The sequence below is a fragment of the Entelurus aequoreus genome, linkage group LG07 (genome assembly GCF_033978785.1).
Source record: "Entelurus aequoreus isolate RoL-2023_Sb linkage group LG07, RoL_Eaeq_v1.1, whole genome shotgun sequence".
NCBI classification, from domain to species: domain Eukaryota; kingdom Metazoa; phylum Chordata; class Actinopteri; order Syngnathiformes; family Syngnathidae; genus Entelurus; species Entelurus aequoreus.
In genome coordinates, this window is record NC_084737.1 from 38503051 (window position 1) to 38516344 (window position 13294).

General features: G+C 39.9%; 1 protein-coding gene across 2 annotated transcripts in view; it reads left to right on the forward strand.

Moving 5' to 3' along the window:
• marchf9 (membrane-associated ring finger (C3HC4) 9) overlaps positions 1-13294 on the forward strand; it is an 87618-nt gene that overhangs the window by 56323 nt on the left and 18001 nt on the right. The window contains exons 3-4 of one of the 2 annotated variants that reach the window (XM_062053532.1): positions 483-675; positions 930-979. In XM_062053532.1, coding sequence (XP_061909516.1) covers positions 483-675; positions 930-979 — 243 coding nt within the window. The remainder of the gene's footprint in view (positions 1-482; positions 676-929; positions 980-13294) is intronic. The other variant, XM_062053531.1, reaches the window with a different exon arrangement.

Below are 13294 nucleotides of genomic sequence, written 5' to 3' on the forward strand. Positions count from 1 at the left end.
TTGTTATTAAGAAGGACAAGGCATCCCACTATCAAGTGTGCATGTGTGCCACAGCTTCCTCTCTGATTGGTGGAGCTTACTGTTGCCATGGAAATATGTGCTAGTAGGAAACCAGGAACAAAGCACTGGACCATGTCAATGAAACATAACATATAGTATTATGAAACGGTTTTTAGGTCGGTACAATTAGTAGATGTTAAAAAAAGTGAAGGAGTTATTCTTTTAGATACATTTACATTCAAATGAATGTAACTGACTTACATTAATTCAATAAATGTGGTTATAGCTTCATTATCAAATGTGGAATTACTAATGCAACCAGGTTGCTAATTCTGACAGCAGAATGCGTAATAGGGCACTATTGTGCTGATGTACTGTGATGTTAATTAGAAAAAATGCTGGAGACACTTTTTAGTGCTCTACTCACACTTACTGGAAGTGAAAAGTTGTTCCACTCCTGTCACTTTCTTCCTCTCATCCAGTGGCAGGCCATCTCTCTGACAGTGATCGAGAAGGTGCAGATCGCGGCCATTATCCTGGGCTCCTTGTTCCTCATTGCCAGCATATCCTGGCTCATCTGGTCGTCCCTCAGCCCCTCGGCCAAGTGGCAACGTCAGGACCTGCTCTTCCAAATCTGCTACGGCATGTACGGCTTCATGGACATCGTCTGCATAGGTAAAAAAACAACACTACTACACTATTATATTATTAGACAGAATTTTGATGCATCGCTACTATTAGAGTCCAGATTGTGCTAGTGTATGTAATTAAGTGACAGGTTCTTATAGTCATAACATTGAGTTGACACAAAGAGAGGTATTATGCAACACCAAGGGTAACAACAACACATAATTCACTCAACACTAGCAAAAATATTAATAAACATGGCTCGCTACTTGTACTCACTTCACATTCTGGTGGTTCCTGAGGTCACGCAACATTACATGGAAGCCAAATCGGAGAAGCAGATGGCGCACAGGTAGGAGATGACAACGAAAACTAAAAGGCAGCAAAACCAATGACGTCACAGAGCTCTTACATCTCTGAGCAATCTGGTTCTTGTGTGAGTTGGAAGCGCTGCAAACAGATGGCATCAGATATGTGCGCCGTGACTGTCACTTTTAAGAACGGCCCCGCCTGTGATCAATGCCGTTTTTATATGACAAAAACTGGTGGGGCACCAAGCACTTAGACATGAGACATGGGCAACTGGCGGACAGAATAACTTTCAATTTCTGAAAATAAAGCATAAAGCGTTGTAATTACGACAGTCTACCAACAGCTTGTAACTGGTACAGTGGATACCCACAATTTATTCAAATAAAACACAAAAAAAAATGTTTTCCTCCCAATTTAGGCTATTTTTTCACCAGAAAGCACGTCATTCACCTCACAATAATTGCATAGTAGTATAGTTTACATCATAAAACATAAAATGTTCAGCATATTATTTCAGCATGCATGTAGTATGTGACCACGTGACAAGCGGTAGAAAATGGATTGATGAATGGACATCAGAGCAAGATGGCGGCACCCTGTGGGTAGGGTTGGGTTGGGTAGTGTTTACCTATAATTCGATGCTGGTGCCAAATCACTGCTTTCAAAACGGTGCTAGTACTTACAGTAAACAGTACTGGTACTTAAAAAAAGACTTACAAATTTTGTCCAAAACAATACTTTTTTTAAATGAATTAAATTGAGGTACAACTGTACTCTAATAATATATGATAAAGTATATACTGTACATCCATCCATCCATTTCTACCGCTTGTCCCTTTTTCGGGGTGGCGGGGGGTGCTGGAGCCTATCTCAGCTGCATTCGGGCAGTAGGCGGGGTATACCCTGGACAAGTCACCACCTCATCACAAATGATAAAGAATAGAAATTACATAATATGATTGTTCAGTTACACATTCATCAATACGACATAACAGTCACAACAAATAAATATATCATAATCATTACGGCAAAACCAGCACTAACACAGGAAATGTGCAAAAAAAGACGACACATTATACAGTATTTTAAGTATATACATTTTGCACAAATCGATCAGAATTTAAGCATTGATACACATTAGCGATTTTAAACTACAGTACCTTTATAACGGTGTTTGCTAGTTATTCAAACACGTAAGTGTTGCAAAATAAAGTTTTTTTTTTAGGTTATATTAATTTTATTCATGCCATGTCGAGCATTTCTCACCTAATTAATAATAGGTTAAAACATTTAAATTAAACTAACGGCTGCATTGATGCAGGATATTTGCTAGCTTGACTAACTAAACAGTGATTTATCTCATCTAAAAACTTAAAACTGATAAAAGGCAAACTTTTTTTTTTAATTCAAAAACACTCATCAATCAATCAATCATCAATCAAAGTTTATTTATATAGCCCTTAATCACAAGTGTCTCAAAGGGCTGCACAAGCCACAATGACATCCCACAATGATCCCACATCAGGGCATGAAAAAACTCAACCCATTGGGCACAATGAGACCACAGATGTGGGGGTCAAGCATTTTGGCCTGAGCACTTTAGCTAGATGCTCACAGTCGACTGTGCAGGTGTAAAACTAACGTCAAGCATGTGTGAGGCATTTTAAGGGCTTCAATCCGGATTCTATGCATTTAGCTTTTTAGCTTCCTATGTCGTGAGCTAACAATGGCAAGTGAAAAGCGACAGGAAGTGTTTTAAAGCTGAATCCCAGGTAATTATAACAACAGTCACTTTTGCGGCCAGAAAATAAGGAACTTTAAGTTCCTGAATTGTTTAGTTCGTGGAACTAAAGGTTCCTCTACAACTGTGTGGTTTGTGTTTCTACCACATTTTACAGTTCAGGGTTGTTTATACAAATCAAGAAGATGACGTATGGACAGTGGTGTGCCGTCAAGGCCATCAAGGCCTTTTCTGCTGGCTTAAAGTAACCAGAAATCATGATCATAATTAAAGATAGAAGTATTTTTTAATTTATTTTCCCAAAATATCTAAAAGTATTCATATTCTCTTCATGTCATATTATGCTCGTTCCAGTGCTGTTGTTTTTAGTTTTAGTTTGTATCCAATCAGAATTCAGCTAGCTTATTTTGCCATGCTGTACCAAATCTGCCAGAGGCCTTCAGAATCAACAATGCGGGCGTCCGTGCACTGTAAACGATCGGGGACATACAGTGATAGACAGTTGCGATAGCCAATCCGATCACGAATTGTTGTCAGTAAGGCCTTCTAGATGGCCTCACGTTGAACGTGACGTTTACGCGTCCTGTGATTGGATACTCATCGGGACCGTTAGCGGATGAATTTGAGAACACATAGAGTTGAGAGACAGTTGCGATAGCCAATCAGATCACAAATTGTTGACAGTAGCCTATCCAAGTAGCCTGATGTTAACGAGACTGTGATTGGATACTCACTTGTCATTCCAAAGTGAGTATCCATTCACAAGTTTCAATTTAGCAGGAAGCGGGAAGTGTTGCGCCGTAGCCAGACCGAGATAGCAGAGAAGGAGAACAAAACGTTGATTAGGTGGCAGGTATATATTTGAAAGGCCATTTTCAAGAAGGATATTTAAAGAAAAACTAAATCTTCTGAGACAATGTCGGCCAACCCCGGAAGCTAGCTCAGCTGTTTTGGCGATGAAATGCTCGCCATTTCCACTTGAATAAGTCGACGACACGCGGTACCACTGGCTTATACGACGTTGAATAGGTCCTACTAATTGTGAGTTCAAATATAGAATTTTTCACTTTTAATATGTTTTTTGCAATTTTAATTTTGACAGTACCACATAAGATCTGTTTTAATTTCTGATGCGTTTTAATACATTTTTAAATGCGCCTGAAAATAACCTGTTTTGTACACTGTTGATGTGTTCAATGCATAGTAGTGCGTAAATGTGTTCCTGTATAGTATTTCTCTAGCAATCGAATTTTAACTTGAAAGTCAGGTTTTTGCCCACACCAAACACTCCGGTACAGTGTGACGTGTACCTCCAAAATAATCAAACCACGTGTAAATAAAAGCTGTGATTTGTAGACTTTAAGTACCTTATTTCTTGTGTGCATTTTCATTCTTTCAGCATGTATTCGTCTTACCTTCGCGAATGTCTTCTCTTCCCATTTCAGATCAACATTTTGCATTTAGAGTGACAGTTGTCTCTCTTTGATACCCTAACCAAACTTCTGCAGTTCCTCTTACAGTATATTGTAAGACAAGTGTACAAAAAACCTAAAATCACTCAAATGTATTAGTTGGCCATTTAGAAAACATAATTCGGTGTTTAGAATTTTAAAGACCTACATTTCTCAAAATGAAAGTGAAAGTGAAAATTGCTCATATTATATACAGTAGTCTAAATGAAAACATGACTGACTATACATTGTATGCCTTACCTGATCGCTGTCAAAAAACTAAACTGAAGCCAATTGTGCGATTGGAAACAAATCTGAGTTGACTAGCTTCTGTTCAGATCATCAGATTATTTTTCCTGCTCTGAAGAAATTATACCTGGATCCAAAATCCAATAAAACAATATGTTTGTCACAATCAATTGACTGTTTCCTATTCAGTTTCACCACCACAGAGAAAGGACAGGGAGTGCTGGCAGGAATCCACTCTGACAAAGTCAGACAGACACACTTAGGGTAATTACTCCAAAACAGCCATCATTTATCCAGTCTATCCCAATTGAATGTATGGTGGGAAGTGAGGTACAACCTGGGCCGATCACATGAAGACAGAAAAACATTCGCAGTTTATGGACAGTTTAGTCTTGAATAAACCTAACACACATGTTTGTGGACTTTGACGCTGAAATACCCATGAAAAGAACACAAGCATAGCAGTCCCGGCATCATGACCTGTGCCCGTCCACAGAGTCAGCCGTGCCCGTCCTGGGCTGTAAGCTGTATATTTTATTCGTGTTCGTTTTTTTTTTTACATCAGAGCAAGTAAAAATAAGATGATAAGTAATCAAAACAAAGGCACATTGACTAAAAGGATAACACAATTAACGGACATGTTAGTAGGGATGATGTTTGATAAGGAATTATCGAGTTTGAGCCTATTATCGAATCCTCTTATCGAACCGATTCCTTGTCGATTCTCTTATCGAGTCCAGATAGGTTGTTGTATATGGAAAAAAACACACAATATTTGGTTTAACAAAAGCTCACTTTTATTATATAATAAATAAATAAAATCTAATAAATAAATAAATATTGACTGTTACCCACCTAAAAAAATAAAATAAAATAAAATAAATAAATATTGACTGTTGTTACCCAAAGTATATTAAGTGGGATTTTTCAGAAAAACAAGCATATACAGTAACACAAAAACAACCTGTCTCTGTGATCACTATAGGTGTATAAATAATAATATAGTGTTAAATAAAATCAGTCCCTTGGGCACAAAACTGAAAATAATACAGCTCTCCAAAAAGTGCACTTCTGCTGCTATTTGACATAACTGTTTGTTATGATGCTTTGACAATTTTGCACTTTATTTCTTTATTGAAAGAAAATTCTATGAAGAGAAAAGTTCTTTGCAAATGTGGTTACAATGCTAAAAAATGAAAAGTTAAAGCTAAAAAAAGAAATACACTTTATTGAGTTAACATTATTTCTTTATAGGGGGAAAAATGTTATGAGCTAGAGAATATAACAACTACATTACCCAGCATGCAACGGGAGTTACGAGCATGCGCGATAGCCCCGAAAAGTGTTGCATGTTGCCACGCTGTGAAAGTAAACGTCAAGAACTCAGCCAACGCGCCTCGTCTGCATTATTTATAATTAGACAGACAACACATCTACAGTGTGATTTTGTTTTGTTTACAAGGAAAGAAAAACAAAAGTTAAAAAAGGGAGATATGTTGTATATATATGTCATACTTGCCAACCGTGAGACCTCCAATATCGGGAGGTGGAGGGGGGGGTGTGGTTGGGGCGTGGCTGGGCGGGGGGCGTGGTTAAGAGGAGAGTATTTTACAGCTTGAATTCACCAACTCAAGTATTTCAATATATATATATATATATATATATATATATATACATATATATATATATATATATATATATATATATATATATATATATAAATACTTGACTTTCAGTGAATTCTAGCTATATATATATATTTATTTTATTATATATATATAAATATAAATAAAAGAAATACTTGAATTTTAGTGTTCATTTATTTACACATATACACACACACACACAACACTCATCTACTCATTGTTGTACTTGAAAGTACAATGCTTGCAAGGCCAGAAGCACAGCCTTTGAAGGAATATAGCTGTGGGCAGCATCTGTGAAATTTATTTTGCAGGAAAGGAGTGAGTTAAGGGTTGAATTGTCCATCCTCTTTCTATTCTCTGTCACTATTTTTCGAACCATACTGAACACCCTCTCTGATGATGCATTGCTGTGTGGCACGCACAAAAGTGCTTTCATCAAATGCACGAGTGTGGGGAATCTTCCATCTCTCCCTAGCATGGCCCAAAACCGGTCAATCCTTGCTTCTTGGGGAAGATGTTCCCTGGCAAGCAATTGGTACTCCAGTACTTGTACCCGGAGGCTGGTCAGGTCCAATCGCAGCTGCGGCAGACTTTTTCCTAGCTCCATAACTGCAAATGAAAATTAGCAAATTAAGCACAAGTGAGCTTGGGATATAATTGCTTTCTCTAGTCTTATCCTCTATAACAGGGGTCGGGAACCTTTTTGGCTGAGAGAGCCATGAAAGCCAAATATTTTAAAATGTATTAAATACAAAATACATGCTTTATCCGTCTTTCTGCTTGTGCTTTCATCACACATCAGACCAAAGGGTTGGTTTTGGCAAGGTTCCATCACTTCCTTGTCCAATTCCGGGGCAATGGCACCTATCAAATACACAGTAATGAAAACACAGTTGTTCTACTAACTGTACTGTACTTGCTGCTTACTAAAAAAAAAACACTTACCTTTCACTATTTGAGTCGCCTTTGTTCTGCCATTTGAGTACTGGCAAGCGATCTCTGAATCCGGGTACATATTCTTCACGGATTTGTTGTAAACATCCGCAAATGAGAATGGGATGTTGCTTGTAGCTATCAGCATAGTCATCTTTGTCTCGGCATATATTACACCATCGGGTCTCCATTTTGCGAGGTGGCCCATAATACTGGACTGTGACCGGTGCTGCGCTGCCGCCGCCTTGTGCTTCGCTCTCCGTTCATGAATGATTATATCATTTCGGCCACCGTGTTCAATTGAGAAGTCTGTTCTACAAAATTTACAGGCAACATACCCCTTCCCCTTTGAACTGTCCTGGATGAATTGAAATTCTTGTTTCCATTCGCTTTGGAACTTGCAAGCGTATTTCTTCATCTTGCTCGGCGTCGCCATGGCTGTATTCCTCGTTCTTCTGCTGCGTCTACTAATACTTGTTGTGCACTCCCAAAAGCCGTAGATGTTATGACGCAGGCAAGTTTATATTGTGGGAAAGCGGACGTGAGAACGGCTGTCCCCACTCAGGTCCGCATTGAGCTGGAGGGGGCGTGGCCTCCAGCTCCGGCTGAATACCGGGAGTTTGTCGGGAGAAGGGAGGTTGTCGGGAGAGGCGCTGAATATCGGGATTCTCCCGCTAAAAACGGGAGGGTTGGCAAGTATGATATATGTTTGTGCTGCGGTTGTTTTAAGAACGTTGCGACAGCTGCCGTAAAGGAGGTGCGTTGCTAGCCTGGTTGCTATGTTTCGGTTGGTCGTAAAAGTGTTCGTCATGTGTTCTGCTCAAATCTCTCAGTAAAGTTATTCGATGGATTATAGCTTTTGTTTTGAACTTTATTACACCTTGAAGCGCTTTTTCCCGTCCATTGTTTTCCTGCTTTCGCTATCTGCGCCTAATGACTGAGCTACGTGACGTCATTTCTTGTGATGTCCCACGGAGCATTTCTGGTCGGGACGGGATTCGAATAAAGAATCAACTCTTTTCCTTTACTATAGTGGTCTCGATAACGGGCGCCAGTTCTCAAAAAGGGATTCGAGTCAGAGGACTCGGTTCTTTTCTTATCAAACAACCGGGAAAACCGGTTTCGAGTATCATCCCTACATGTTAGTTAACATATAACTACGAGATGAACATTTTGACAGAAACAAAATCCAATCGTATTTAATTACATCTTGTCGATGGGTGGGACAAGTTGGAAATATATCCAATCACAACTCTTTAATTGTGTACATTGAAAAAAGAGAGCCAATCAGATGCTTTTCCTAGCGAGATGAGAAAGTCACCGGCAAAAACGAAATATATGGGGATATAACATGTTTCACATTGTATATGTGTACACTTGGGAGAAAGTGAAGTGGAAACATTTAATATTTACTGATATGATGCCATTGTTTATTGAATGGATCCCCATCAGCTGACGCCAAGGCGACTGCTAGTCTTCCTGGGGTCCATATAGGAGCATACAAAATTAGAATACAAAGAATACATGCATTACCAAACATTATACAATGGAAAAATACAACATAAGATAAAAAAAGCTAGTTAAAACCAGTATTAAAAATGCACGTCATTTGGGCAGCTGCAATAGGTGTATCTTCAAAGCTGTCTTGAATGACAATTTACTTTGTGAGAGATTAATGTGAGATGGCAACCCATTCCAGAATTATATACATCCATACATGACTGTATGTTTGAGGAGATTGGTCCTGGGAGCAGGAAGTGCCAAATAGCCATAGCTGGCATTCCTAGTGTCATGAATATGTGTGTTAGTTGATTTTAAAAATTGTTTGTAAAAGTAATCTGGTGACTGATCTAAAACAGGGGTCTCAAAGTCAATTTACCTGGGGGCCACTGGATGCAGAAACTGGGTGAGGCTGGGCCACAAGAAAAGATTTCTTAAAAAAAATCTAACATGCACTTTTTAATGAATTCACCTTCTTTGAATGGCTTTTCCGCCCTAGCAACCATCTCACTCACCGTGTAGCTAGCTTCGACTGCTGCATCGCTCTTTTCGCTTGCTTTCTTGAAGAAATCTTGTTGCCTCAGTAGACTGGTTTTAAAATGTGCAACCCGCTTCACTCTCTCATCTCCCTGGTATTTTGCATACTCCTCAGCATGTCTAGTTGTATAATGACGTTTTAAATTGTATTCCTTGTGCACTGCAACTTTCTCTGTGCAAATAAGACACGTCGGGGTGCCCCTGTGCTCAACAAAGAAATATTGCATCTCCCACTTTTCCTGGAATTGTTTTGGCTCATCACTAACCTTTCTCTTCACTGCATGCTTTGAAAAAGACATGTTTGGGGTTGTGGAATATATTTGTATTTAGCCGACGCACGGAGAATAATGTTATTTCTGCAATGTGTGTCGTTCCGCTTTTCCTCCCGACAGCAACACGGCGGTCGGCGGAAAGTACCGGGAAAAAGTGACGGCTCCCGGAGTGTTATCCGGCGTCATATAAAAATATATGTAGTGTTCATTGTGTGTGGCAATGCAAATTAAACAATAAAAAAAACAAATAACGGTTTGAATTGGTCCAGGTTATCGGGGACTTTATTACTGACGGACAGGTGTCGTCGTCTGACTGCAGCCAGGCACGTAAGACAACCCTCGTCTCCATGGCAACGTTTCTCTCGCTTTCACTCATTTGTCGTTTTTCCACTAACGCAGGGGTATTTTGGACCCAAATAACAAAAATTGTCTCTGTCTGGAGCCAACGGGAGGGGGCGGGGGGGTGGGGGAGGGTTCTCGCTGTGGAGTTTACAGTTACGGTAGCACAATTAGCCCCGAACGGGCTAACATCACGACTAACGTGCTACACGTCCGATTCGCCCAGCGGCTCTCTGTCGGAGTATCAGCGCCGGGGTCCAGTGCACAACAGTTTTGTATTGTTGCTCGGTCCTTCGGAAGCTACCGGACCGCTCGTCTCCCCCGCCCGGACCGGCGGGAGCGAGAAAGACACACACAGTGACAGAGAGCGAGAGAGAGAGAGAGAGAGAGAGAGAGAGAGAGAGAGAGAGAGAGAGAGAGAGAGAGAGAGAGAGAGAGAGAGAGAGGGAGGGAGGAAATGCGCGTGCGGGTCTTGTGGAAAAGCAGCAAAACATTTCTCTGCTTGCATCACACAAGTGACGTCAATGTTCGGCCCTCGAGAGCCATATACCACACCATGATTGGTAGATTCCTTGTAGCCCGGAAGAGTTAGGGTGACAAGGGATTCTGGGTATTTGTTCTGTTGTGTTTATGTTGTGTTACGGTGCGGATGTTCTCCCGAAATGTGTTTGTCATTTTTGTTTGGTGTTGGTTCACATTGTGGCGCATATTTTTAACATTGATAAAGTTATTTGTAAGGCCACCCTCAGTGTGACATGTATGGTTGTTGACCAAGTATGTCTTGCAGTCACTTGTGTGTGTCTGTTGAAGCCACATACAACATGTGACTGGGTCGGCACGTTGTTTGTATGGAGTAAAAGCGGACGTTAAAGGTAATGCCATCACGGCACGCCCGCCCTCAATACATGCCCTCAATATTGTTGTCCTCAGTATTGTTGAAGGGTGAAAATTGGGAGGGTTGGCAAGGATACTTCAGCTCCGCACACCGCTGTCAAGCGCCATTCATATTATATAAAACTTGCGGGCTGCACTAACATTAAACGTTCATAGTAAGGTGGGGTACGCACAATAACGTCTCGGCCAGCGGGCCGCATGTTTGAGACCCCTGATCTAAAATGATAGTTCTAAAGAACATAAGGAGACTACAATGCATCTTTTGTTCAACAGACAACCAGGACAGGCGTGAATGCATAAATGAAATATTAGTGCGCATAGAACATTTAAGAACCAATCTAGCCGCTCTGTTCTGAACAAGTTGCAGTTTGTTCAGGTCAGACTTATAGGACAGTAATGAAGATGACAGAAAACCAAGGACTGTATGACTTGACCCATTGTTGAGGATGTCAAGAAGGTGGAGCACTTCCTGACCATGGCTAAACCGCTTCCCATTTTCATTGAAATGCCATCAATATGATCGGACCATGACAGCTGACTGTCTAATAGCACACCAAGCAGTTTTGCTTTTTTGACCTGCTCAATAGGTATGTCTGACATTGAAATATGAAGCTGTGGGTCATCAACAAGCATATGCCTGGATCCAAAAAGAATGCTTTTTGTTTTGTCAATATTCACAACATGTTTACTATCATTTGCCCAGCGTGACACTCTCTCCAGGTCCTGATTTAAGTTATTTTCTAGGTCATTTAAGGTAGAGGCAGTACTGTATAGAGTTGTGTCATCTGCATACATAACCATATTGGTGTTTGTTGTAACACAGGGAAGATCATTAGTAAAAATAATAACAAGTAAAGGACCTAAGCAGCTTCCTTAAGGCACGCCGCAGTAATTGTACTTGCGTTCAGATAGGCTACCATTGAGTTTGAGTTTGAGTTTGAGTTTCTTTCAAACATGCAAGCATACAACATGATACATCACAATTTCCAGTTTCTGTTTTCAACATGTTCGAAAAGGAGTAGGAAGAAGCAGAGCTTAGAGTAGGAAGAAGCAGACTAAAACACACTCTCTGTGATCTTCCTGATAGATATCTCAACATCCAAGAAAGTGACATACTATTAAAACCATATTTTCTCAGTTTGGAGATCACTATGTTGTGATCTACGACATTGAATGCCGCACTAAAGTCAATCAGGACAGTACCAACCATCTTCTTGACATCCATTTGTGACTGCCAGTCATCAGTCAGCTGAGCTAGAGCAGTATACGTTGAGTGACCTTGCCTATAAGCATGCTGGGAACACGACATCAGTTTGTTGTAGGTAAAGTAATCTTGAATTTCTTTGAAAACAACTTTTTCCATCAATTTACTAAGAACCGGAAGTATGCTTATTGGTCTACTGTTTTTACCAGTAAAATCTTTATTTTTGTCCTTGGGTAGAGGGATGACCTTGGTCTCCTTCCAAACCGCAGGACAGACTCCATATCTTAATGATTTATTAAATATATGACAAATCGGAGTTGATACATGGCATGCCGCAATTCTTAACAATTTGCTATCTAGCATGTCCGTCCCAGCAGGGTTATCAGATGGCAGTGATAACAACAATTTCTCAATATCAGAACTACTAACGGGTACTAAATCGAATCTGCAGTTTTTACCCTTCATTATATGATTTTCAATTAATGTGCATGAGTAGGAGCCATCAGAAGGCATCATATTCACTCTCAAATTTTCCACCTTGTTTGTGAAGTAATTATTAAAATATGTGGCAATTTCCATTGGCTTAGTCAGGTAAGCTCCATCAACTTCTATATACGAATTTGTTTTACATGATGCTGATCTTCCCATTATTTGATTAAAAATGTTCCACAATTGTTTTCCATCATGTCTAAAGTCATAGATCTTTGTCTGATAATATACCTTTTTATTACCTCTATTTATTTTAGTTACACGATTTCTTAATTTACGATAGATCATCTCATCAGAAAGTAGACCAGAAGAGTCCGCCAACGTTTTAGCCTGGTTACGTTGCTTCATAAGTGCTTTGAGCTCATTCCCTAACCAGGGGGCGCTATTTGCCTTGACAGTTGTTTTCCTGACAGGAGCATGCTTATCTGCAATCTGCAAAAATAACTTCATGAATGTGCTCAAAGCAGCTTCGGGATCCTCCTCAAGACACACAGTTTCCCAGTTAACATGTTTCACATCATCTATAAATTTTACTTTATAAAATATTTATAAGACCTTTTATGTATAGTCACACTAGGAGCTTTGGAGAGCTTGGTCTTCCTCCTTATTGCAATTAAGTTGTGGTCCGTAAAGCCAAGAGCTATTGATACTGTTTTAGTGCATTTATCAGGAACCTTGGTGAATAGGTGGTCAATGCATTTGGATGACTTTAGCCCATTTCTATTTATAGTTGATCTGGTTGGCAGTGTAATGGTCTGTGTGAGGTTACAGGCATTAGTTACAGCAATAAGTTTATTTTTCAGCGGGCACATAGCAGACCAATCAATGTTTGTGTCCCCATCAGCGGGCGAGTCATTGATTGTGACATCTACACAATTGTATGTTAAATCTGTTATTTGCTGCTTCCTCTGTTGTGCCAAAAACTGATTCTCTACCAAAAATGTACCACCTTTAGGCTTCTTCTGTCCTCAACTGATTACTACATGTGAGACAAACACTTATATTTGTGGTTATTGTAATGATATGTGTTCAAAATTATTTAAGCACTTTATCGTGTCCGATATACGGGAGTTGGCCTTTTCTATAGTATTAATGTCCGT